A 23,510-nucleotide genomic window follows, 5' to 3' on the forward strand; every position below is an offset into this window, starting at 1 on the left:
CGGTGGCCTCCAGCCACTGCCGGTGGTGTATGGGGATGTCTCACAAGGCATTCCCTGCCCCTCTAAGACAAAACAAAAGTGTTTGGTGCAAAACCAGACACTAAACAGTCGGATTCGGGGATCCTGAGGCAAGGCGCGCGAGCCGAGACCTCCGGGAACTCCAAACGAACACGATCATGGATGATCACCGAGTGTTCAAACGGTGACGTCCAAGTCTTGAGGACGGTCAAAAATGGGGTGTCTACAGTTGCCCCTCTTTGACAGAACTCGAAAGTCATAACAATGACGGGAGTGAATGTCAAAGCCCAAAGACGACCCATTTTTGACAAGGCCGAAAACTCAGGCAAACAAACAAGACAAATAAGATATGTGCCCGGAGGCAGGGGCAAAATGCAAGACAATGCACGAAGCCGAGCATACTTATGATCATGCAAGGAAAGCTGTAACGAAGCATACATGCGACAGTTTTAAGCTAGCATATCAAACTACACTATAATGCAGAAAGGATGTAAGAGAATTATGGAATTCTCAATATGTCTCACTCGGGAGATACAATACCTGTCCGGTTCGTCTGGTTGCGCCAGCCTCAAATGAACCGTACATACAATATCGTGCCTGAAAAGAAAACAAACTTAACAGGTACAATATGGTTAGCAAAATGCACGACAATGCAGGAATAGTGGCGTACTCGAAATGCGTGACAGCGCAAAGTAAGTAGAGAGCATGACAATGCATATTGAAATACGAATAGGCAAGCGGAGCAAGCGGTCTACGCCGGTGACGAAATTGATCGTAAGCACGCGGTCTACGCAGGTGACGAAACAAACAAGCGGTCTACGCAATCAAAACATGCGGTCTACGCAGGTAATGGAATTAAGCATGCGGTCTACGCAATCAAGACATGCGGTCTACGCAGGTAATGAAATTAAACATGCGGTCTACGCAATCAAGACATGCGGTCTACGCAAGTAATGAAATTAAGCATGCGGTCTACGCAAGTAGTGAAATTAAGCATGCGGTCTACGCAATCAAAACATGCGGTCTACGCAGTAATGAAATTAAACATGCGGTCTACGCAATCAAGACATGCGGTCTACGCAAGTAATGAAATTGAACGTGCGGTCTACGCAATCAAAATATGCGGTCTACGCAGGTAATGGAATTAAGCATGCGGTCTACGCAATCAAGACATGCGGTCTATGCAATCAAAACATGCGGTCTACGCAGGTAATGAAAATTAAACATGCGGTCTACGCAGGTAAAACATGCGGTCTACGCAGGTAATGAAATTGAACGTGCGGTCTACGCAATCAAAATATGCGGTCTACGCAGGTAATGGAATTAAGCATGCGGTCTACGCAATCAAGACATGCGGTCTACGCAATCAAAACATGCGGTCTACGCAGGTAATGAAAATTAAACATGCGGTCTACGCAGGTAAAACATGCGGTCTACGCAGGTAATGAAATTTAACATGCGATCTACGCAATCCAAGCATGCGGTCTACGCTAGTATTGAAATTAAACATGCGGTCTACGCAATCAAGACATGCGGTCTACGCAATCAAAACATGCGGTCTACGCAGGTAATGAAAATTAAACATGCGGTCTACGCAGGTAAAACATGCGGTCTACGCAGGTAATGAAATTGAACGTGCGGTCTACGCAATCAAAATATGCGGTCTACGCTAGTATTGAAATTAAACATGCGGTCTACGCAAGTAAAGGAACGTACTATTACACAGCATAATCGAAACAATTCGCGGGGCTCACAAAGCACGAAAAGGATACGGGGCGGGACATTCTTCGTACGCATCGAGCGTTGCTTGCAGAAGTTGTGGCCTGAGGTCAACTCAAAGGTTCACGTTTCAAAAGGTGTGATTTCCGTATTGTGAGGGCGTCCCACAACGCGGCTGACCCGAACAAAGACGCGGAAGGTGCGTTAACCGCAAGGGGAGTTTCACCGGTATCAGTTCTGATACTTGGCTACCCTGCCATTCTACGTTTTATTTCCCTTTTTTACTAGTAGTTTAAGCACATTGCACTGCCTCAGGCAGGTTTATTTTCTTTCTCAAAATTCGCACACTTTGCAAAACATACGATGGGGAACGAAACGAATTGTTTTATTCAAAAGATGTTGCATTTGTGGATCTTCTGTGCATCGCATCGCAGGGTTTCACACCACAATGTGAACGAAATTGAACTCATTTTGGAAAGTTGCCATCGTAATAATCAGGTAGTGAACCGACTTACAACTCGATAAGCAAAACAAAGCTATGACACAACCAAACAAGTGTGAATACAACTCGATAAACGAACCGAGAGCTACAAGAGAGCGAAATACAACTCGATAAGCAAATGTTCAAAACTCGATAAGCAGACGGGCGTGGCTTCGCAAGAGTTTATCGCCGGGGGGGATTTGGAGGTGGTGAAGTTCCCCAATTCTTAGCCTAAACAGCTCAGGAAACCAGGGAGGAAGCCCACCGGCACGGTATAGGAACCACCGGCTGCAAGGAGTGGCTACCGGCCGTATGTCTGTTTTGTCGGCAAACTGAAATGGCCGGTCGGCATATTTTTATGCCGGTCGGCATATATTTCTGGCCGGTCGGCACTAAACGAGGGGAACCACCAGAATGTTGACACCTGTCCCCCCACTCAACCTTATCTCCTACAAAAGATCCCAGCTTCGTAGTTTTCCTCATTTTTACACTGATTTGCTCCAATGGAAGAGTTTCTTGCTCAAAATCTCACAGCTTGGATTACTAGCTTGGATGGCTCGGAAAAGGTGAATTTCCGGGGTTTCGGCATAAATGCACTATTCACTCTGGGTCGTACCCCGTTGCATCTCCCGTTTCTTCACGCCGCGGCAAGATTTTGGAATCCGGTGACACATGTCTTTAGCTTCGCCGGGCAAGAGATGTGTCCTACCTTCGAAGATTTCCGAGCCTTAATGGAGTCCGAGCGCGACGAGGAGCTCCTACCCCAACTTAATTTTGGCCATGTCCAATCCTTAGGGCGCATGTGTGGACTCAGCATGCGCGATGCTCGGTCTTTGATGGGCGACGGGATGTTAGACATTCCGAGTTTGGCCAATCAATTTTCTGATGCTGGTAATCGCAGCAACCATCACTGGCAAGGCTTCCGGCGACATGCCCTCTGCTTGTGCATGCTGTCTCATTTCCTGTTCATTTCGGGCTCTGGAGGGGCTAGTGTCCGGCTGATTGAGGTTGCCCAAGGCTTGAGAGAGGGCAAGAGCTGTATTGCCATGGTTCTGGCCGAGACACTAATGGGCTTAGACGCCTTTTACCGTCATGAGACGACTAGGTTGGCAGAGAGTCCACTACTGCTACAGGTAATATTTCCCACCCAATCTCGCATTTCTGTATTGCTCACATCACTCGGCCCTCGAGCTCAGTCTTTTCTCACAAAACCCCATTCTCACTTTTCTCTCCTCGTACATCTCTCTATTCTTTAATCTCTCATTTTTCAATCCCTCCCCAGGTGTGGTTGATGGATAAATTGCAGGTTGTGGACTCCTGCCCAGCATATTCAGCTCGCGGTTACTTCTTCCGGCATCGTCTAGTTAATGCCTTGGATGAGGAATGGTGGTTCGCTTGGATGTGCCACTTGTCCGCAGACCGTATTGCTTGGCGGTGCCCTTGGTTGAACCTTCCGGCAATGAGTTACAATATGCCTCGACAGACTGGGATTCAACTGGTCGGTCTCACTCATTGTGTATTCTATTTCCCATTTCGGATTCGACGCCAATTTGGCCATGATCAGACCTGCCCGCCAGAGGGGATAGAGTATCCTGCTGCATTCCCAGCCCGGGGTGCGCAACTTGCTTGGCAGGCCACTGCGTGGAGGATGAGAGAACTCCTGGCCCCCGCTCCTACTTTTAGTGGCACTTTGTCTGACGAGTGCATAGATTGGCTCAATGAAGAAGCACAGATCGGGCCCAGCTTGGCATCAGAAGCTTCGACCAGCTCTGGGAGGGGGCGCAGGAACACCTGATTTGACCATGCCCTAGATTCATTGCTTTATTAGTACTTTCAAGTTTTCTTTTCTGAATGTAATAAAAAGCAACTTCAATTGTCTGTAAGAGCAGGAGGACTCTGTTTTGAAATCAATGAAATTGAAAGTTGTGGCACTGAAAATTTTCCACCTTGGTCCAAAAATGGTCAAAGTTGTAAAAAGATTATTTGAACAAAGTCAGCTTATATTAAAACTTTTCAAAGATATTTTTGATGTGGATCAGAACTGGACACGCCTGAGATCTGTCTCTCGAGATGCACAACCCCAGATTCCTGCAACTGGAAAGTTGCCCCTAGTCTGAAGAGCCTCGTAGCACCGCATAGCAACGGAAAGTTGCCCCTAGTCTGAGTGGCACTGCACCGGAGATTCCAACGAATGCTGATGGACAAAGATGGCTGAGATGATCAAATGGACAAAGTTGATCGGGGAAGTGTTATGGCTGAACTTCAGGATGAAGCTGCCTACGTATCCCAAACATGGGAATCAAGCCTTACGTAGTTCCGGCTTAGGTTCGCTCGAGTATTTTCACTCTCCTTTTGCGTTCTAACTTTTGCCAAGGCCGCCCTTTGCGGGTTTTCAACCTTGCGAGCTCAGTTTTTATATTTTCTAATTTTTTTGTGCTCTAACTTTTGCCTAGGTCGCCCTTTCGGGTTTTCGGCCTAGCGAGCCTCTCAAGGGTAGTATTTCTTCAACTTGTCCATATTGATCAGTTGAGAGAATTCTAAACCATCTAAGTCCATCAGAACCACAGCTCCGCCTGACCAGATAGCTTTGATGATGTAGGGACCAGTCCAATTGGGTCTGAACTTGCCCCTCGGGTCGTGGATGGGAGCTCGGTTGTCTTTGAGTACCAAATCCCCTTCCTTTAGATTTCTGGACTTAACCTTCTTGTTAAAAGCCCGAGCGATCCTGCGCTGATAACTCTGAACGTGGTACAGTGCTTTCAGTCTTCTTTCATCAAAGAGCATTAGTTCCTCGAACCTGCTCTGCTGCCAATCTGCCTCAGCTATCTGACATTCGGCCAATACCCGTAAAGACGGAACTTCAATTTCAATAGGTAGAACAGCCTCCATTCCATAAACTAACGAATACGGAGTTGCCCCGGTGGAGGTTCTAATCGAAGTCCTGTAGCCCCACAGAGCAAACGGCAACTTATCTGGCCAATCTCGATAGGTCTCCACCATTTTCCGCAGTATATGTTTGATGTTCTTGTTGGCGGCCTCAACTGCTCCATTGGTTTGCGGCCGATACGTAGATGACTTATGAAAAGCCACGTTATACTTTTCCAACAATTCGACCACTTCTTTCTTAAAGTGGGACCCATTATCCGAGATGATCTCATTTGGCACCCCGTAGCGACAAATGATGTTGTTCCTGATGAACTTTGCGACGTGCGACGCTTTCAACACCGCGTATGATTGGGCCTCGACCCACTTTGTGAAATAATCTATCGCTACGAGGATATACTCATGTCCGTTCGATCCCTTCGGGGTAACAGCTCCAATTACATCGATCCCCCATACGGAAAACGGCCACGGGGAAGTCATGTTGTACAACTTGGATGGTGGGACATTCATACGGTTCGCATGGATCTGGCATTTGTGGCATCGCCGAACAAAGCCGATACAATCCTCTTCCATGGTCGACCAGTAATAGCCCTGTCTAAGGATCTTTCTGGCCAACATTACTCCATTCATGTGTGCACCGCACTCTCCTCCATGGATGGCCTCCATTAGGCGCTTCGACTCTTCAACTTCTACACAGAGCTTATGCATTCCCAGATGACCTCTTTTGTACAGCTTACCTCCGCAGATGATGAACTGAATAGCCATTCTTCTAATGGCCCTTTTATCCTTGGCGCTTGCCCCTATCGGATACGTCTCCTTTTCCAAGAAGTTCCAAATATCGTAATACCAGGGGTTGTCGTCTTGGGCCTCATCTATGGCGGAAACTGACTCGTATGCTGGCGCAAACTTCTGATCAATGATGACTGGACGCATCCGGACTCCCGACGGGATGTCTATCATGGAAGATAGAGTTGCTAACGAATCTGCAAACCTGTTGTTCTCTCTTACGAGGTGGGTGAAATTTAGTTTCTCGAACCGAGGAATTAACAAATCCAAGGTTTGGTGGTAAATTATCATCCTTTCCTCCTTGACCTTCCAGTCTCCTTTTGCTTGAGATACAACAAGATTCGAGTCCCCAATGACGTCCAGCCGTCTTACCCCTAACTCTAGGGCTGCTTCCAGACCAGCAATACATGCCTCATACTCTGCTTCATTGTTCGAGACTCTGAACTGGAGCTTGAATGCCAAAGGGATACGGGAATCGTCAGGCGCTATCAGCAACACCCCTATCCCATACCCATACTGGTTTGACGCTCCGTCAAAGTACATCGTCCAAGTTTCATCTTCGATGTGCAGAATCGCTTCATCTGGGAATAGGTACTCAACCGCTTCATCCCCCTCAACCGGGTGGTCGGCAAGGAACTCCGCTACCGGTCTCCCTTTCACCGACTTGCGTGTTACATACTTCAAGTCAAATTCGGAAAGCAATAGCAACCAACGAGCTAGCCTACCTGTAAGTGCTGGTTTCTCGAAAAGATATTTGATGGGATCCAAACGTGAAACCAACATTACAGAGTGAGCTAACAGGTAGTGCCGCAGCTTTCGGGTAGCCCATACTAAGGCCAAACAAGCCTTCTCCAGTGGTGTATAGCGGGTCTCGTAATCCAGCATCTTCTTGCTCAGATAGTAGATAGCCCTTTCCGCTTTGTCTTCTGACTCTTGTGCGAGCATGCAGCACATGGTGGTCTCAGTTACCGAAAGATACAGTATCAACGGTCTCCCCGGTTCTGGCGGTGACAATACAGGCGGGTTCTGTAAATACTCTTTGATCTGCTCAAAAGCTGCTTGACATCGGCCGTCCCATTGGAATTTCTTTCCTTTCTTCAGGAGGCCAAAAAGTGGTTCACAAGTCAAGGTTAGTTTAGAGATAAACCGCCTTATGAATTGCACTTTACCTAGAAAGCCTCGCACCTCCTTTTCAGTCCTTGGTGGTGGCATTTCTAAGATGGCCTTGATTTTGGAAGGGTCGACCTCGATGCCCCTTTGCGTTATCAGAAACCCTAGCATCTTTCCTGCTGTAACACCAAAAGTACACTTCTGGGGATTTAGCCGCAGCCGAAATTCTCTGATCCTTTGAAAAAACTTTTGTAAGGCGGTGTAGTGGCCCTCTCTTTCTTTGGACTTGACAATCATGTCGTCCACATACACCTTGACCTCTTTATGGATCATATCATGCAATATCGTAGTTGTTGCCCGCTGATAGGTAGCTCCCGCGTTTTTCAGCCCAAATGGCATCACTCGATAACAATATGTACCCCACGGGGTAGTGAATGCAGTCTTCTCCCGGTCCTCGGGCGCCATTACTATCTGATTATAGCCTGAGAAACCATCCATAAACGAAAGCAAGGCATGTCCTGCCGTGAAATCTACCAGTTCATCAATGTGTGGCAAGGGAAAGTCGTCCTTCGGACTGGCCCCTTTCAAATCTCTGAAGTCTACACAGACCCGAATTCTGCCGTCTTTCTTCGGCACCGGAACAATGTTGGCCAACCAAGTCGGATACTCAGACACCAACAGGAAGCCTGCATCAATCTGTTTGGTGACCTCTTCCTTGATCTTAATGGCCCAATCAGGGCGGATCCTCCTGAGCTTCTGTTTGACAGGTCGGGCCTCGGGATCAAGAGGGATCCGGTGCTGTACAATCTCAGGATCGATTCCAGGCATGTCTTCGTAGAACCACGCGAAAACATCTTTGAAATCTTTTAACAAAGCGACTAAGCGCTCGCGTTCCTCAGAAGACAACGTGGACCCGATCTGGACCAGCCGCGGGTCCTTCTCAGTACCAACATTCACAGTAGTGATTTCATCCATTAAAGGTTTAACAAAACTTTCCTGCTCTTGATCAATTAACCGTTGCAAAACCGGAGGAATTTCTTCCTCGTCGTTTTCATCAAAATTTTGAAAATCCTGATTTAAGCAATAAATCAAAGGCACAGAAAAATACTCCGAAACCACATCCACGTCGTTCTCATTAAATACTTCCGAGCCGTCGGATTCTTCCGTTACAACAGACTCAAAAGAAAATGAAAAAGACGATCTAGACAGGACTGTGGCATCCGGGTTATCACCCCCGGGAATACCGGACTCAGACTCAGTTGAGCTGGAATCTGATTCCGACGTACAAGATTCGGTAGAATCAGATTCCGGCTCAGTACCTGACCCGGTGCTGCTTGATAAAAAGCCTTCTTCATATTGCCAGATGAGAGAAGGTGCGATGGATGCATCCAAAATAGCTGATGGTAGGCCCGCAGCCGCTTCATTCCCAATCACACATACCGAGGAGCTATCCCCCAAGCACCTCTGTTCGATCGGAGGATCTGACAGCAGACACGCCAGCGCTGCCCCCATTCCATTTTCAGCGTCCTCGGACTGTACCTCCTTACTTTGCTCGGCCTCAGCCGATAGATCTGCCTGCCCTTCGGCGATGTCATCCTCAGGTAACTGTAAATCAAAGAAAATTTCAAATCCCGGTACGCGCTTCTTCTCCGCATTGAGCCACGGCTCCGGGAAGCCACAGAACGGAAAGTCCTCCCCCTCCCGGACGAAACGTCCGTTCAGGGTCCCCCGAATGGGCTGGTGCATCAAGTCAAAGGGCTTCCCCATCTGTTTCGCCCTGGCCCTTCCGGCCATTTCCTTTCCTTTCCTTATCCAATCCTCTTTGGTGGGTAGGTAGCCCAAACCAAAGATATGGGGGTTATGTGGCACTTCGGTCGATGCTGCGGCACCTTTCCTACCGCTCTTGCCTAATCCCATCCCGGGGATGTGCTGGAGTTTGTTCATGAGATAAACTGCTTGGGCACTGACATACACCCCTTCGTTAGCTGCCATGATGTTCTGTACAACCCGAGCCTCGGCCAAGGTAAAACCTGATATGAACACATCTTCTATACCATGCTCAATTTCTAGAACAGGCGTAGACACCTCTGGTGGTGGATGAATTGATGAGTTTCCAAAAACAATGGCTACTCCCTTCCCATAGGGGTATTTCACCACTTGATGTAAGGTAGAGGAGACCGCCTTTACCTGATGCAGCCACGGCCGTCCCAAAAGCAAGTTGAACGTTGCAGGAACCTCCAAGACATGGAAATCTATCTCGTGCTGTCCTGGCCCAACCTTTGTTTGAATCTTAACTGTCCTCATTACCTCCCGGCTTGTGTTATCATACGCCCGAATCACCTGGGCCGTTGGTATAAAATCCGCGACTTTCAAACCAATCGCATAAGCTGTCCTTGCCGGGCAGACATTGATAGCGGATCCCGTGTCGACAAGTACCACAGGTATCCATTTATCTCTGCACTCGACAGAGATGTAGAGCGGCTTGTTATGGTTCGCACCCTCGGGTGGCAGTTCTTTGTTAGAAAAACTCAATGTTGGGGAATTTCCTCCTGAAAAGACTAATCCCACCAGCTGCTCGGGCGTGGTGTCTATGGACAGCTTGGCCTTGTCCATGGCTGTAAGGACAGCTTGTCTATGTACTCGAGAAGCCATAAGCAGTCCCCAGATGGAGATGTCTGCTTGTATCTTTTTCAATTGTCTCAATACGGCCTCATCTTCGAGTTGCTTCTCCTTTTGTTTCTCTGCTTCATTATCTTTCCCAGACGCCTCCGGTTGATCTAGGTGTGGAGGCTTGAAATACCGTCCACTCCTAGTCATGTGATCGACTTCGCCGATATACCAGGTATCATCTGGTTGGTTACCTTTCCAATCCTCGTCCGTGTGGGCAAGACATAGATCGTCGTCTTCCCACCACATACCATCTGCGACTGACAAGCATCTGTCTGGTTCTGGCACAACTGTCCCGATACTCACAGTACCTTTTATCCCTATGTTCACAGCATCCTCCATTTCCGTACTTGCGGCGGTTTCGACCCCTACGTGGCCTTTTGCTTTTCTGATCCTCTCAGAATCCTCGAATCTTTCTTGTTCTGACTGTGTCAATGCAGTAGATTGTTCACTGATCCCTGTACTTAAAATGCTCCATTCCCGAGTGAAACTCTCGACGCCGGCGCTCTCCGGCGATGTATTCTGCTTTTCGACACTCCCGGGCGTTGTTGACATTCCTGCCCCTGCCGGGCCTTGTTCTGACTGGAACTCCCCTATTACATCCGGCTGATCGTCTAACCACCCCGTGGCCTCTGCTGATTCTTCATTATCATACCAGTTGATGGCTGAGTCTTGGTCATCATGAAATTGGGACTTGACAACATCCTTTTCCACGGCTGTCAAATCATCCATTCCCTGTCCTGAATTGTCCCCTCGGATTACACACAGCTCTCCCCCGACTGGAAATTCGACATTTGGTCTATTCTGGCCCACCGGTGAAATATAGTCATTCGGACTGTAAGCATTCCCAACATCATTCTCAGGCTCCACGGACCCTGGTTTGACGACCCCTTTCCTGTTCTCGATGGTCACCACCACTGGCTTGGGTTGGGTTATGGAGATGTCCGTCATGCACAAATCGGTGCAATCGGGGAGGAAAACTTTAGGTTTAGGCAGGTAGGAGGGTGTGATGTAGATACTGGGATCGTAGGATGCGACCCCAGTGTAGATGAAGTTGACTCTTTTGGGTGGTGGAACTTGGTTATGTGCGGGGAGAGGATTTGTGGTAACATTAGGTTTCTCAGGGGGGAGAATCACCCCATTATCAATGAGATCTTGAATCTCATGACGTAAACGAAAGCATAGGTCAGTGTCATGACCATGCTGCTGGTGGAACGCACAATATTTGGCTGGGTTGTGGGTGGCGGGTAGTCTTTCAGGTAAGGGCCGCTGCTCTAGGGGCTTCAGATGTCCTTTTCTGATCAAAACCCCCAAAGCTTTGGACAGGGGCATATAAAGTGGAGCGAAGGTTCTGGTGTTTCTGGGAGGGTATTTGGCTGTTTGCGAATTGCTTCCGGATGCGCCGGAGAATGGTGTGGCTGCTGTATTTCTCGGGGAAGGGTTAGTGGTGACCATACTCACTTCGGAGGTCCTGGCAGTCGTAGCGCCACTCGGGCCTGTATTAGTACCACGATTGAAATTTCTGCGGGGTTGATCCCGATCATTATCAATCCAACCTTGTCTCAAGGCGTCCTCGATCTGCACCCCCATTTCATGCAAATCAGCAAAGGTGGGAAAGGGGACTACAATCATCTTTTGCATCAGCTTCGGCTGAAGATTGCGCACAATCATCCGAATCTGGTCTTTGTCTGTGGGTCTCAAGGTCATCATTGAAGCCTTAGCCTGCCATCTAGTTACAAACTCTGAGAAGCTTTCCTTGGGTTCTTGCCTCGTTGTCTCGAGATCCCGGGTCGTGATCTCGATTTGTGTGTTATACGAGTACTACAGGATGAAGGCCTCAGCCATCTCGTCCCAGTTTCTCTTGACATCGTCCCCCAACTTGGCATACCATGCGGACGCCACACCTGACAAGGTCCGGCCGAATAAAGATAGTTTCTGCAATCTGGTGAGGCCCATTGGCCTTAGGACGTCTAAAAACAATCGCAGGTGTACCATGGGATCCTCAGACCCGTCAAAACGATCAATTTGGGGCATCTTAAATCGATCTGGCAGCGTCACGGCTGTGTCGATGTACCCATCTCCAATGTCCGGAATGGACTTCGCACCTTGAGATTTCTTGAACAGCTTTTTAAGCTTGTGCATTTTTAACGTCATGGGGTCTATCTCAGACTCAAAGGGAGAATCCGATACATTAATGGGAGTGGTTGCCTTGGATTGTTGAGGCGGAATCGGGGGTGGAGCCGGCCCCGTCGGGATGTCTGTATCTTCTTGGACATTCCGGGCGTTTGGTGTCTCTTCGGGTATTGGAACCCTTAATGGAGGAGGGATTTGCTGCGAAGGTGATGCCCCAGTTTGCTGTTGTAATCTCCCAATTAAATCCGCTTGCTCACTCATAACTGTAGCCTGTTGCCTGGCAAATTCTGCCTGTCGGGCAGCATCTTGCTGCATCATTTTCATGCTTTCCTGAAGTTGGCGCACCATTTCCTCTAAGCTAGCCATACTGTTCTGCTCTGGTTGAATTGCTGGTATGCGTTCTCTCTCTGTGGGTGAAACGGGATCCTGATCCCTACTGTACACAGGTGGGGTAGACGAAGCCCTTTGTACCGACTGTTGAACCGATATCCTCTGCCTAGTTGCTTTTCGTTTAGTAACCGGGGGTAGAGAATGGTACACTGGTTGTCCTTCTATCAGATCCTCAGATCGATGGAGCCGGCGACCTCTGATCCAGAGTGCTTGGGGAATGTCTACTGGGTTAGACGCAATGATGCTAAACTACCTAGCAAAAAGATAAATAAAGCAATAAATAAACCAACAACCGGACAGCACAACAGCATAAAATAAACAAATAATATACAGTTGGATTTTCAAAACACATAGTCGATAAGCCGAGCACACGGGTCCCCGATACTGATCACTGTCCTCAAAAATCTCTATTCCCAATACTAAACCCTGATACCCGCAGATAACCGATTCTCTTAAAACTGATACTGATGCCCTCAGGCCTGATGCCCAAACTTACAAACTGATGTGTTCATTTCCCTGCAGAAATACATTTTGAAAGCACATAGCAAGTAAAGAGAGCCAAAACACCCCTATGTTGGGGTAGGGTTTCCCTGTCCTATTTTGTCAGGAGCTAGGGTTTCACTACGCACGCAGCGGTTTCAAGCAACTTAGCATCGGGTAAGCAACCTGTCCTAGCTTGGAATGGTCACTATGGTTCCGAATATGCACTAGGTCGAATGGTCAAAAAGGGTGCCCCGGTAAAACCGGGGTTTGTGTTCCCATACTGTCAGAGCCCATAGCCGGTCAGCCTTATGGACATGCCTTGACAAGGCAAGCCTTCGGCAAACCGTTCAGGAATGGCAGATGGCAAACACTGTGTTCCTAGGCGCACCAATGCACATGCAATGCAAAGAAACACATAAATGAGATCAAAACAAGATATCACGAGTTTGAGTCAAGCTCTCTAAGATCTCCCCAGCGGAGTCGCCAGAAACTGTAACAGCGCCCGCGTGGGGGCCTCAATGCTACAGCTCGGACTCGATTTGTGTCACGGTTCTTAATCTGAACCAAAGAGTCCAAATCTGGCAAATCGTTTTGAGAAACAGATTTTTGAAAAAGTAGTGCCAAACATGGACTGCTTTGCCAGATACAGAGTCGCCACCTAAATATTTTAAAATGGGAGAATTTAGGAAACCCTGACTCGGTGCCGAAGGCCACATGTCCGTCATCACCGGAGTTGTCTCGGCTTGGGAGCTTGGGTACGATCGGGGAAGGTCAGCTATGAGCACCCCCTTTCGCCCGGTCCGAAGACCGGTCTCTACTAACCGTGATATCGAGTTTTGAAAACGTTTATGTATTCTTATTCCAATTATTAGCCTAAGGTTACTATGTTATGCGCGCAGCAAACAAGTATAGACCAAAATGCCCAAATTGGAACAAAACATTTCTATGTTCATTTTGAAAATGGTTTGCTACTCGTAAGTAGGCTAAAATGCAGGTTTTGCCACCCTCAAGTGTGCTTTTTTAGAAAAGACGGTTTTGCCGCCATCTAGTGGGCTTAAAACAAATATAGTTTTAACGCATTATCCCAATTTAAGCAGTTTGACCTCCACCCACAGGCATTCAAGCAATTTATCTCATGTAAACACTTAGCCGCATGGCAAGCATACTTTTATGGTAACATTCACACGCATGTTGGATGCTAAAGCATAACCACTTACATTGTACTCCGTGCCAAAACAATAAACTAGTTAGCAAATGTGCGTGTCCTAGTTCATGTTATTTTTCCTAATGCAACACATACAAGGTGCAATTCTAGTTAGGCTCGGTTAACCTAGATATGGCATACGATATGCAACCAACTAATTCATGTATTCAATTTTGGAATTTGAAAATACGAATGCGGTTAGCATGATGTACCGAGCCCGGTGCATGTTAACAGATGCATGAATGCACGCATGCATATCATAAGGTATGCTAATTTCAAAAATGCCCTAATCTACCATCATAAGCTGGTAAATAAAAGGGAAGAAAGAAATGGGGATTGGAAGACATACACACACTCACCCACACTTATTACATGTTTACCCTCACTCAGAGGGTTCGAATTAATATTACAGTCCCAAAACAATGAACAAATAAAATTATTACAAAATTTCCTAATTAATTAAAAAAAGGAAGCAAAAGAATGAAGAGGGTGGCCACAGCCTCTGCCTTGGGGCGCGCAGATGATGCATGCTCGAATCCGTCCTGCCCGGAAAACCCGTGCTACACTCTTGTCGCCTCTGTTTGTACTGCCTTGTCTTTCTGAAAATTCCCAAAGTACTGGAACAAGCTCTTTGCATCCTGCAGAGCACCACCGGCCAGACAGAATTGCCACCGGCACTCCAAAATTCCCGTCGGCACTTTATCAGATTCATCGGCACTCCAGATAGTGCCGGTCGGCACTAAATTCTGCCGGTCGGCAGAAACTTCCTGCAACAGACAATTTGACAGCAAACAGAGGACAGGCAGTGCATAGCATGGAGTTTTTGGACACATGTAAGCATGGTCCTACTTCTTATCATATTTTGGACTCAAAGAAGCATGACTTTCAATCCTTGAACCATCAATGGTACATGGTGGGTCAAAGGACCGAATTTGCCACTTGATATGAAAATGCATGCAACAAACAACATGAAAACCGGGGCCTTATCAAGTTGGAGTCAAAGGTCCCGATGACCGGGGATCAAGGCACATTACATCACTTGAAGTATGAATGGTCCTTGACTCCCGCACTTGGTTTGACACCCCAAACCAAGTAAATGCAATGCATGTAATGCTCACAAGCCTCAAATGTAACATGCCACCAAGATATAAAACACAACAAGCAATATGCAATTATCATGACAAAATGTATGATACCAAGCGCACAAGATACAAACATGATGCAAACATGGAGCAAATTGACCATGGAATTGATGTGCTACAAAGCTTAATGGAACAAATATGCAACAAACATGGAGCAAGCATGCAAGAGGGCTTGAAGTGGCAAAGGGGCAGGCCCTTACCCTTCTCAAAACAGTGGCCAAAAGTGCTTAAAATGATAGACAATCAACTCATGTTAACAAGCAAACTTATGGTCCCAAAGCTAAGGCACTAAAGGAGACAACTTACCCCCACCAACATGGCCATTCATGGCATGATTAAAACAAGTAAAAAACAGAATTTATGCATGCAAGATAGGACCCCAAAAACTCCTAATATGGCAACTAAAATAAACCCCATGAAACAAATACATCAAGGCTCATTCTTAGGCATAGGAAGACACACCCTTAGGATATGAAAAAGACCATGCATGCACACATGTAGGCATGATTCTTGGACTAAAAAGAAAGTCCTTAGATGATATTAAACCAAGAGGGTAATCACAAACATATATGCTAGAGGCCATCATGCTCAAAGCTTTTAAGCTAGAATACAAAGTAACCCTAACAAACATGTCAAGCATGGCTAAATGGATAACCAATAAACCTTAAGCATGGAAAAACAACACCAAGAACTTCATGGAACTAAGCCAACTCTCACAAGAATCATGGCCTAACCATGATGTGCACTTTTAAGCAAAGTAGAACAATACAAAACAAGTATTACAAGCATGCAAGGAGGCACAAGTTTGTCCAAAAACAGAGATTATATATGACCTAACATGCCTAAAAAAAAAAAGTTGAAATGAAGCCAAGAAACAACAAGCACACATGCTATTCTCTTGAGCCCAAAAAGCAAGGAAACAAAACCATAAAGGGAGAGGGGTGTCCCTCCCCTATGCAAGACTTCAAACCAACTTTTTTGACACTAAAATACACTGATTTTTGGTGATCAAAAGATCAAAATGCTGAAGTGAACAAAACCTTATCAAAATGGCACCAAAATAGGCTAAACAAGGCCTAAGAGGGTGAGTTTGAAATCTAACCACAAAGTGACCTTAATGAAAGTGTTAGAGCAGGAAAATATGAGCCTTTTTTATGTTATACACAAGAGCCAAAACAATAAACAAAATAGGTAGAAAACCAATGCAAGTTTGGGGAATAAAAGGGAAGATGCTCACCCTTGAAGAACCCTTGAAGAACAAATGGCCTAACCTCCTTCTTTGGATCAAAACCAGTCCAAAACTCAAGAAACAACTCCCCCAAGTCCCTCAATCTCGGACTAAGGTGTAATGGTGTGTGTAATGGTGCAAAAGTAAGGTAAAACACACCTTTTGGGCCAAGAAACACACACAAGAAGGGAGAGGGAGAGAGGTATAGAGATAATATGTATCTATATCTCTCAAGACTGATTTTTGCTTCTGTTTTTCTAACCTAGAACCAAGAGGAAAGCCTCCCTCTTATAAGGATCCCTCTTGCAAAGCTTATTCAACAAGCTTGGCTAGAGGGAAATCCCTCCATACACGTGTATGGAGGGGAAAAGAGTTGGTGCCAGCTATCACAGCTAGCACAAAATATCTCCATAAAGTGGAGGAACAGTGGTCGGCTAACCAAAAAAGCTATTTCGGCAAAAAACAGTGCCGACCGGCAACAAATTATGCCGACCGGCAAACAAAAGTGCCGATGGAAGAAAATGACCAGCCGGTGGCCTCCAGCCACTGCCGGTGGTGTATGGGGATGTCTCACAAGGCATTCCCTGCCCCTCTAAGACAAAACAAAAGTGTTTGGTGCAAAACCAGACACTAAACAGTCGGATTCGGGGATCCTGAGGCAAGGCGCGCGAGCCGAGACCTCCGGGAACTCCAAACGAACACGATCATGGATGATCACCGAGTGTTCAAACGGTGACGTCCAAGTCTTGAGGACGGTCAAAAATGGGGTGTCTACAGCCCGAAGCCCGTGGGCGGCCCGGGGTGGCCCGGGTTTGGGTTCGGGCCTACCCCGGGCCGCGGGCGAGCTTCGGGCAACGGACAAGTTTTACACTCTTATCAATGTTAATGATAACATGTCAATGTGAATATTCACATTGTCACGGGTCGGGCCAGGCCCGCCTCGGGTTGCGATCGGGCTTCGGGCTGCCCACGGGCTGCGATCGGGCTTCGGGCCGCCCACGGGCTGCGGGCCAATTTTACACTCCTATCAATGTGAATGTTAGCATGTCAATGTGAATATTCACATTGCCAACGGGCCGGGCCTGCCTTGGCCAGAGGTCGGGCTTCGGGCTGCCCACAGGTCACGGACCAATTGTACACTCTTATCAATGTGAATATTCACATTGTCAACAGGCTGGGCCGGTCCCGCCCCGGGCGGCCCACGGGCCGTGGACGGGTTTCGGGCAGCCACGGGGCGCGGGTTAATTTTACACTCCTATCAATGTGCATGTTAACATGTCAATGTGAATATTCACATTGTCACGGGTCGGGCCAAGCCCGCCTCGGGCTGCGGTCGGGCTTCGGGCCGCCCACGGGCTGCAGGCCAATTTTAAACTCTTATCAATGTGAATGTTAACATGTCAATGTGAATATTCACATTGTCAACGGGCTGGGCCGGGCCCGCCCCGGACTGCGGGCGGGCTTTTGGCCGTCCGTGGGCCGCGGGCCAATTTTATACTCTTATCAATGTGAATGTTAACATGTCAATGTGAATATTCACATTGTCAACGGACCGGGCCAGGCCCGCCTATGGGCCGCGGGTGGGTTTCGCGCCGCCACGGGACGGGAGCCAATTTTACACTCTTATTAATGTGAATGTTAACATGTCAATGTGAATATTCACATTGTCAACGGGTCGGGTCGGGCCGAGTCGGGCCCGTCCTGGGCTGCTGTCTAGTTTTATACTCTTATCAATGTGAATGTTAACATGTCAATGTGAACATTCACATTATCAACAGGCCGGGCCGGGCCCGCCCACGGGCCGTGGGCAGGTTTCAAGCAGCTACGAGGCGCGGGCTAATTTTACACTCCTATCAATGTGAATGTTAACATGTCAATGTGAATATTCACATTATCAACGGGTCGGGCCGGGCCCGTCCCGGGCTGCGGGCGGGCTTTCGACTGCCCATGGGCTGCGGCCCAATTTTATACTCTTATCAATGTGAATGTTAACATGTCAATGTGCATATTCATATTGTCAACGGGCCGGACCGGGCCCGCCCCGGGCCGCCCATGGGCCACGGGCGGGTTTAGCGCCGTCACGGGATGGGGGCCAATTTTACACTCCTATTAATGTGAATTTTAACATGTCAATGTGAATATTTACATTGTCAACGGGCCGAGCTCGCCCTGGCTCACGGGCGGGTGTCGGGCCGCTCACGGGCCAATTTACATTCCTACAAATGTGAATTTTAAAATATGAATGTTCACATCATTAAATTGCTAATCGTTAAAAAAATATTCATAAGGGTATCAAAATTAAATATAAGGGCGTAAGTGTCCAAGAAAATAGTGTAAATCAAGAAAATGGACTTTATGGAATAAAACTATACATATATGGGACTAAATGGATTAAAAAATTTATTTATGGACTTCTTAGGTTAAAACACTTCTAAATTGAACATACCAATAAAAATTCCTTTTCTAAACGCGTCAGTGCTTGTAACAACCATTTTAATAACAAAAATAAAAAAAAATTCCAAACCCCACCTTAATTATAGGCTTCTTGTTGATTTTTGGGTTTTGTATACTTCTTCTTCATCCTTTTTTTTTTTTTTTTTTCTTTTTTTTGTGTGTGTGTGTGTGTGTGTGTGTGTGTTTTGATATGTTGGTGCAGTACTTGTTTAAACGGCAAAGAGAAGCCATCAGTGGCTTGATTGAAGACGCTATACTAGAAGCAGAGGCAAGAGGCATTAATGTGTTAAGTCTAGGTCTTTTGAACCAGGCAAGTTGGTGCTTTTCTCTCTTGATTATTTTTCAACCATAATGTGACCAATCTATGTTTTTATTTATTTATTTATTTATTTTTATTTTTTTGTCTTTATGAGAAAAATGGAACCTTTTTTTTTGTATTTAAATAAATAAATATACTTTTAAAAATTGATCAATTAAACTTTCACTCAATAGTGTGAACAGAATCAAATTGAAACTAGGATTAAATGAGTCAAATTGAAACAATAGAAATCAAATTAACATTTGGATCAAACTACACTACCCTTTAAAAGTTTAGAAGTCTAAAGTTGAGGAAATAAATTGTGTAAATTATTTTTGTAGGGTGAAGAACTTAACAATAATGGGGAGGTTTATATACAGAGGTACCCTCAGCTCAACGTGAAGGTAGTTGATGGAAGTAGCCTAGTAGTAGCTATTGTGCTGAATAGCATTCCAAAAGAAACAACACAAGTCCTCCTTAGAGGCTGTTTATCCAAAGTTGCTTATTCTATTGTCTCTGCTTTATGCCAAAGAGAGATCCAGGTAAGCCGCCCATCTCACCTCCATCATCAATAAGGCTTTGTTCGGCAATACTTTTTCTTCTTCTTTTTTTTTTTCTTTTTTTTTTTCTTTTTTTTTTTTTTTTTTTTCGCCTTCATTTGCATTTTTAAAAATAATATCATTTCTTTTTCGTTTTATTGGCTTTTAGTCTAAGAAGCTAGCTAAAATAATTAAAAAATCGGCTTACAAGTTAGGGTAAATTATCAATAGGTCTTAATAACACATTAAATCATATTGAAAGTTGGTTCCACTAAAATCATTGCTGAAATTAATTTTTATGGTGATTTTTTTTTTTTTTTACATATATCGCTAAAAATTGACAATTAGTGATTTTTTTTTGTCATTATTTTTATAAATTGTCGCTAAACATTACAATTAGTGACATTTTTCTATGACGAATTTTTTAAACTGTCGCTGAAAGTTGAAAAATAGTTAATTTTTTGTTACGATTTTTTTAAAATGTCACTAAAACTTGTAATTAGTAACATTTTTGTAACAAATTTTTTAAATTGTACTGAAAATTAACAATTAATGATTTTTTTTAATAGTATTTGATGAAAAAATTTATTAATTATCACAAAAACTATTAAATAATAAGTCCATCTATTAAGACCTATACGTAAGTCTTCTAAAAGTTATTTGCCAAAGAAAAAGGGGTTTGGTTATGGTGTGCAACTTACACCTTACACCTTATACCTTATACTTACACCTTACACTTACACCTTTTGTAAAAAATTAAACCTTACACTTACACCTTTTTTGAGGTTGCACACCATGTGCAACCCACTTACACCTTACACCTTACCCTTACACCTTACACTTACACCTTATACTTATACTTACATCTTACACTTACACTTTTTGTGTAAGTGGCACATGGTGTGCACTTGCACACTTAAGAAAACTCCAAGAAAAAGTCCACAAAGTAGTTAAATTTGGGAAATGGTGATGACAGATGTCACGTGGTACCTTTCTTTGTTGTGACTGGTTTAAGAGTGAAATAGATCCATTACATTTAAGTTTGGTTGGGAAACAACAAAAAGCATATGTATTTGTGGTTAATGGAAAGTACCACATAACAATGCTAATGGATTTCGGTTCGTTAAACTTTCATTCAGTTTGAATTCGAGTTCGAACTCGTTAAAATCTTAATAAATAAGCCTAAATATATAAAAGCTCGGTTTGACTCAACTCGTTTACAACTGTTAGTGTCACTAAATATCTTTCTAGAGTTCAATAGTTTTTCAAGCCGAGTAGGTAATTTTTGGTAAATTCTACTTGAGTTTGTCTTTGTAGCTGATCAAGCATAAAAGATTTGATTCTACTCATTTGTTAAGTAAACTAGCCGAACTCAAACAGACTTTCAATGGTTTGAGGTCAAATTCAAATTGTGTGCATTGATTGTATGATCCTACAACCCAAACGTAGCACAACATTTAGATGGGCCCGTTGGGAGAATAAAACTTTTACTGCATAATGGGATGGGGCTTGTGTTGATAGTGGGCTACCTATTTTGAGGTGTAGCTACCAATTATTTTGCATCAATAGCAATAGTATTATTGAAAGGAAAAAAGAAATATATATATATATATATATATCTTATGATGAAATGAAACAACGACAAAGAGATGAACCATGTTTTATTTTATAACCCAAGGGGTTGTGGTATTGTGGTAAAAGCCTTGGGGTTTAAGCCCCAAGGTCACAAGTTCAATTCCCTCTCTTGGGCCAATCTCCTGGGCGAAGCACTGTTGGTTAGGAGGTTGGACCTCAAGGATGCCTAATCAGCTCCTTGGTGTGGGTTTAATGCTCCCCTGCTGTGCGAGTCCTGACTTAATCGGAGCTTGCATTGGGAGGTCGGGACAAGCTTCCAGGTTATAGTCTCTTACTCGGAACGGACAACAGACCCTGGTGATCTCCTCATGGGGCGCTGCCTTGGACCTGCGGGAGGGTGGGAGGATTTCCCTGTAACAAAAAAAAAATGTTTTATTTTATTTTATTATTATTTTTAATTATCTTACATAGGTCTTAAATTTTGTGACAGGTATCTACCATTTACAAAACTGAATATGAGAAGCTTAAGCTGGCAACTAAATTTGGAAACAATGTGGTTGTCTCAGAGAGTTATGCTGAGAAGGTAATCTTTTTATAATTTTTTCTTTTTTTTTTCCTGGAATTGGCCTTTAATAGGATCTGTTTCTATTTATTGGTATCTTTCACAAATATATGTAGCTTACATTTTATTGTAACAAGTTAGAACATAGAAATATGCAATATTTCATATGCAAAATTTTAATTGCACAAGGTTTATGTTTGTTGGTTTGTTTTTTTTTTTTTTTTTTTTTTTTTTTTTTTTTTCCGAATGATGAAACCTTATCTTACAAATCTTTAAAAAAATTTGAATCTTCAACCTTAAAAAAAAAGTTGTTTTATATTTTTTTTTCATGTGTAGGCAACAGATTAAATGGCCTAATGATTCAGTCAACTCTAGATCCGATTTTTAAGTATACATATATATATTGTGGGATATCATCACCCCATGTGACGGGTGATCCTCCATGTGTTGCAAGGTTGGCCATGTTAGGAAGCCAACACACATGAGCTGGCCATGTGAAGCCAGCACACCAGATAGCTGGCCATATGCAAGGCCAGCCTCTCCATCTCCATTCTGATTGTGTATAAATGGAGGCTAAGGGGAGGGTGTGAGTGAGAGAGCAGAGCAAGCCAATATGTGAGGCGGAGAGACCGTCTCCCTCGGTGTGAGCGAGGGAGACGGGTGAGTGTGTGAGTGAGGAGAGTATGAGCTCCTCCTCTATTGTAATCTTTCTGTAATATCTCCATTGTTATAGTGATAACCGGCTACTCTCCCGTGGACGTAGGCATTGAGGCCGAACCACGTTAAATATTGTGTCTCCTTGAGTGTGGGTGTGTTTTTCTGCATGGAATAATTTCTATAAGGTCTTGAGCGGGATCCCAGATCCCAACAAGTGGTATCAGAGCCTCGTTGGTGGCGTTTCGGAACAAAAACAGCGTGTTGTCTGAAACTGCCCAGAAATCAAGTTGCTCGAAATACGATTTTGAGCATACCAGGAGCAAGGGCTCGAGAAGAGGAGTCCAACCATATAAAGCAGACACCCAACGGAGGCCGGATGCGCTCTCACGCGCCTCTGGAAGTTGGCGCGTGAGTCCCAGTCTCGGCACGCGCCACCACGCGCCGTTCAGGCACCCGGCGCGTGGTCCCAGTCTCCTACACGCGCCCCACGCGCTGACCAAGGAAGAAGACGAGTGGGCAGTCAGCGCGTGTCATCCACGCGCCTGGAACACGCGCAGGCCGCGTCAGCGAGACACGTCATCACCGCGTGGCAGACACGTCATCGCCACGTCATCACTCTGAGGAAAAATCCGGTGCGGCGCAGCTATGGTGCAGCCGCAGATCTGAGGCGTACAAAATGTTTTGGCTAGATCTAAGCCATTTGGAGTCCGTTTTTGGTGATCCAATAGTGGTTTCCGACTATTTGGAGTATTCCGGACACATCCGTACGGTCGGATTTTGGAGACGGAGTTTCTGTAAAAAGAAGGCAGATTAAAGAGACGAACGGCATCAGGTGCAGTGGACGGAATATTTTGTTGGTACACGGAATATTCCTTGAACTTCTGAAAATTGAAATTTGGCCCAGAATTTTCAGAAAATTGTGGTGTGGCCCAGCTTTCGGGGATAGTTTTCAGTGAGGTCCCCGAAAATGCAGCAAAGATTGGTTCTAGCTAAACGGACCGCTCCGGACGCAACCGCGAGGTCAGAATAGTGAAATTCTGAACGGTTTGGAAAGATTGTCAAAACATGGGTGTTTGCTATCTTCAATACTCGAAGGAAGGTTGCCGGATATTATGGAATGTTGCGGATTCACTGAAGAGGTTAGAATGGACAGATTCTGACCAGATTGGACAACCAGATAC

At 45.3% G+C, this 23,510-nt stretch overlaps 1 protein-coding gene across 1 annotated transcript in view; it reads left to right on the plus strand.

Annotated features, from left to right (window-relative positions):
• Positions 1-23,510, plus strand: part of LOC114261768 (very-long-chain aldehyde decarbonylase CER1) — a 61,732-nt gene that overhangs the window by 33,869 nt on the left and 4,353 nt on the right. Inside the window, exons 6-8 of the mRNA XM_082913632.1 lie at positions 18,901-19,008; positions 19,338-19,538; positions 21,601-21,693. Coding sequence (XP_082769758.1) covers positions 18,901-19,008; positions 19,338-19,538; positions 21,601-21,693 — 402 coding nt within the window. The remainder of the gene's footprint in view (positions 1-18,900; positions 19,009-19,337; positions 19,539-21,600; positions 21,694-23,510) is intronic.

The sequence above is a fragment of the Camellia sinensis genome, chromosome 2 (genome assembly GCF_055761805.1).
Source record: "Camellia sinensis isolate YWXY chromosome 2, ASM5576180v1, whole genome shotgun sequence".
Classification (NCBI taxonomy): Eukaryota; Viridiplantae; Streptophyta; class Magnoliopsida; order Ericales; family Theaceae; genus Camellia; species Camellia sinensis.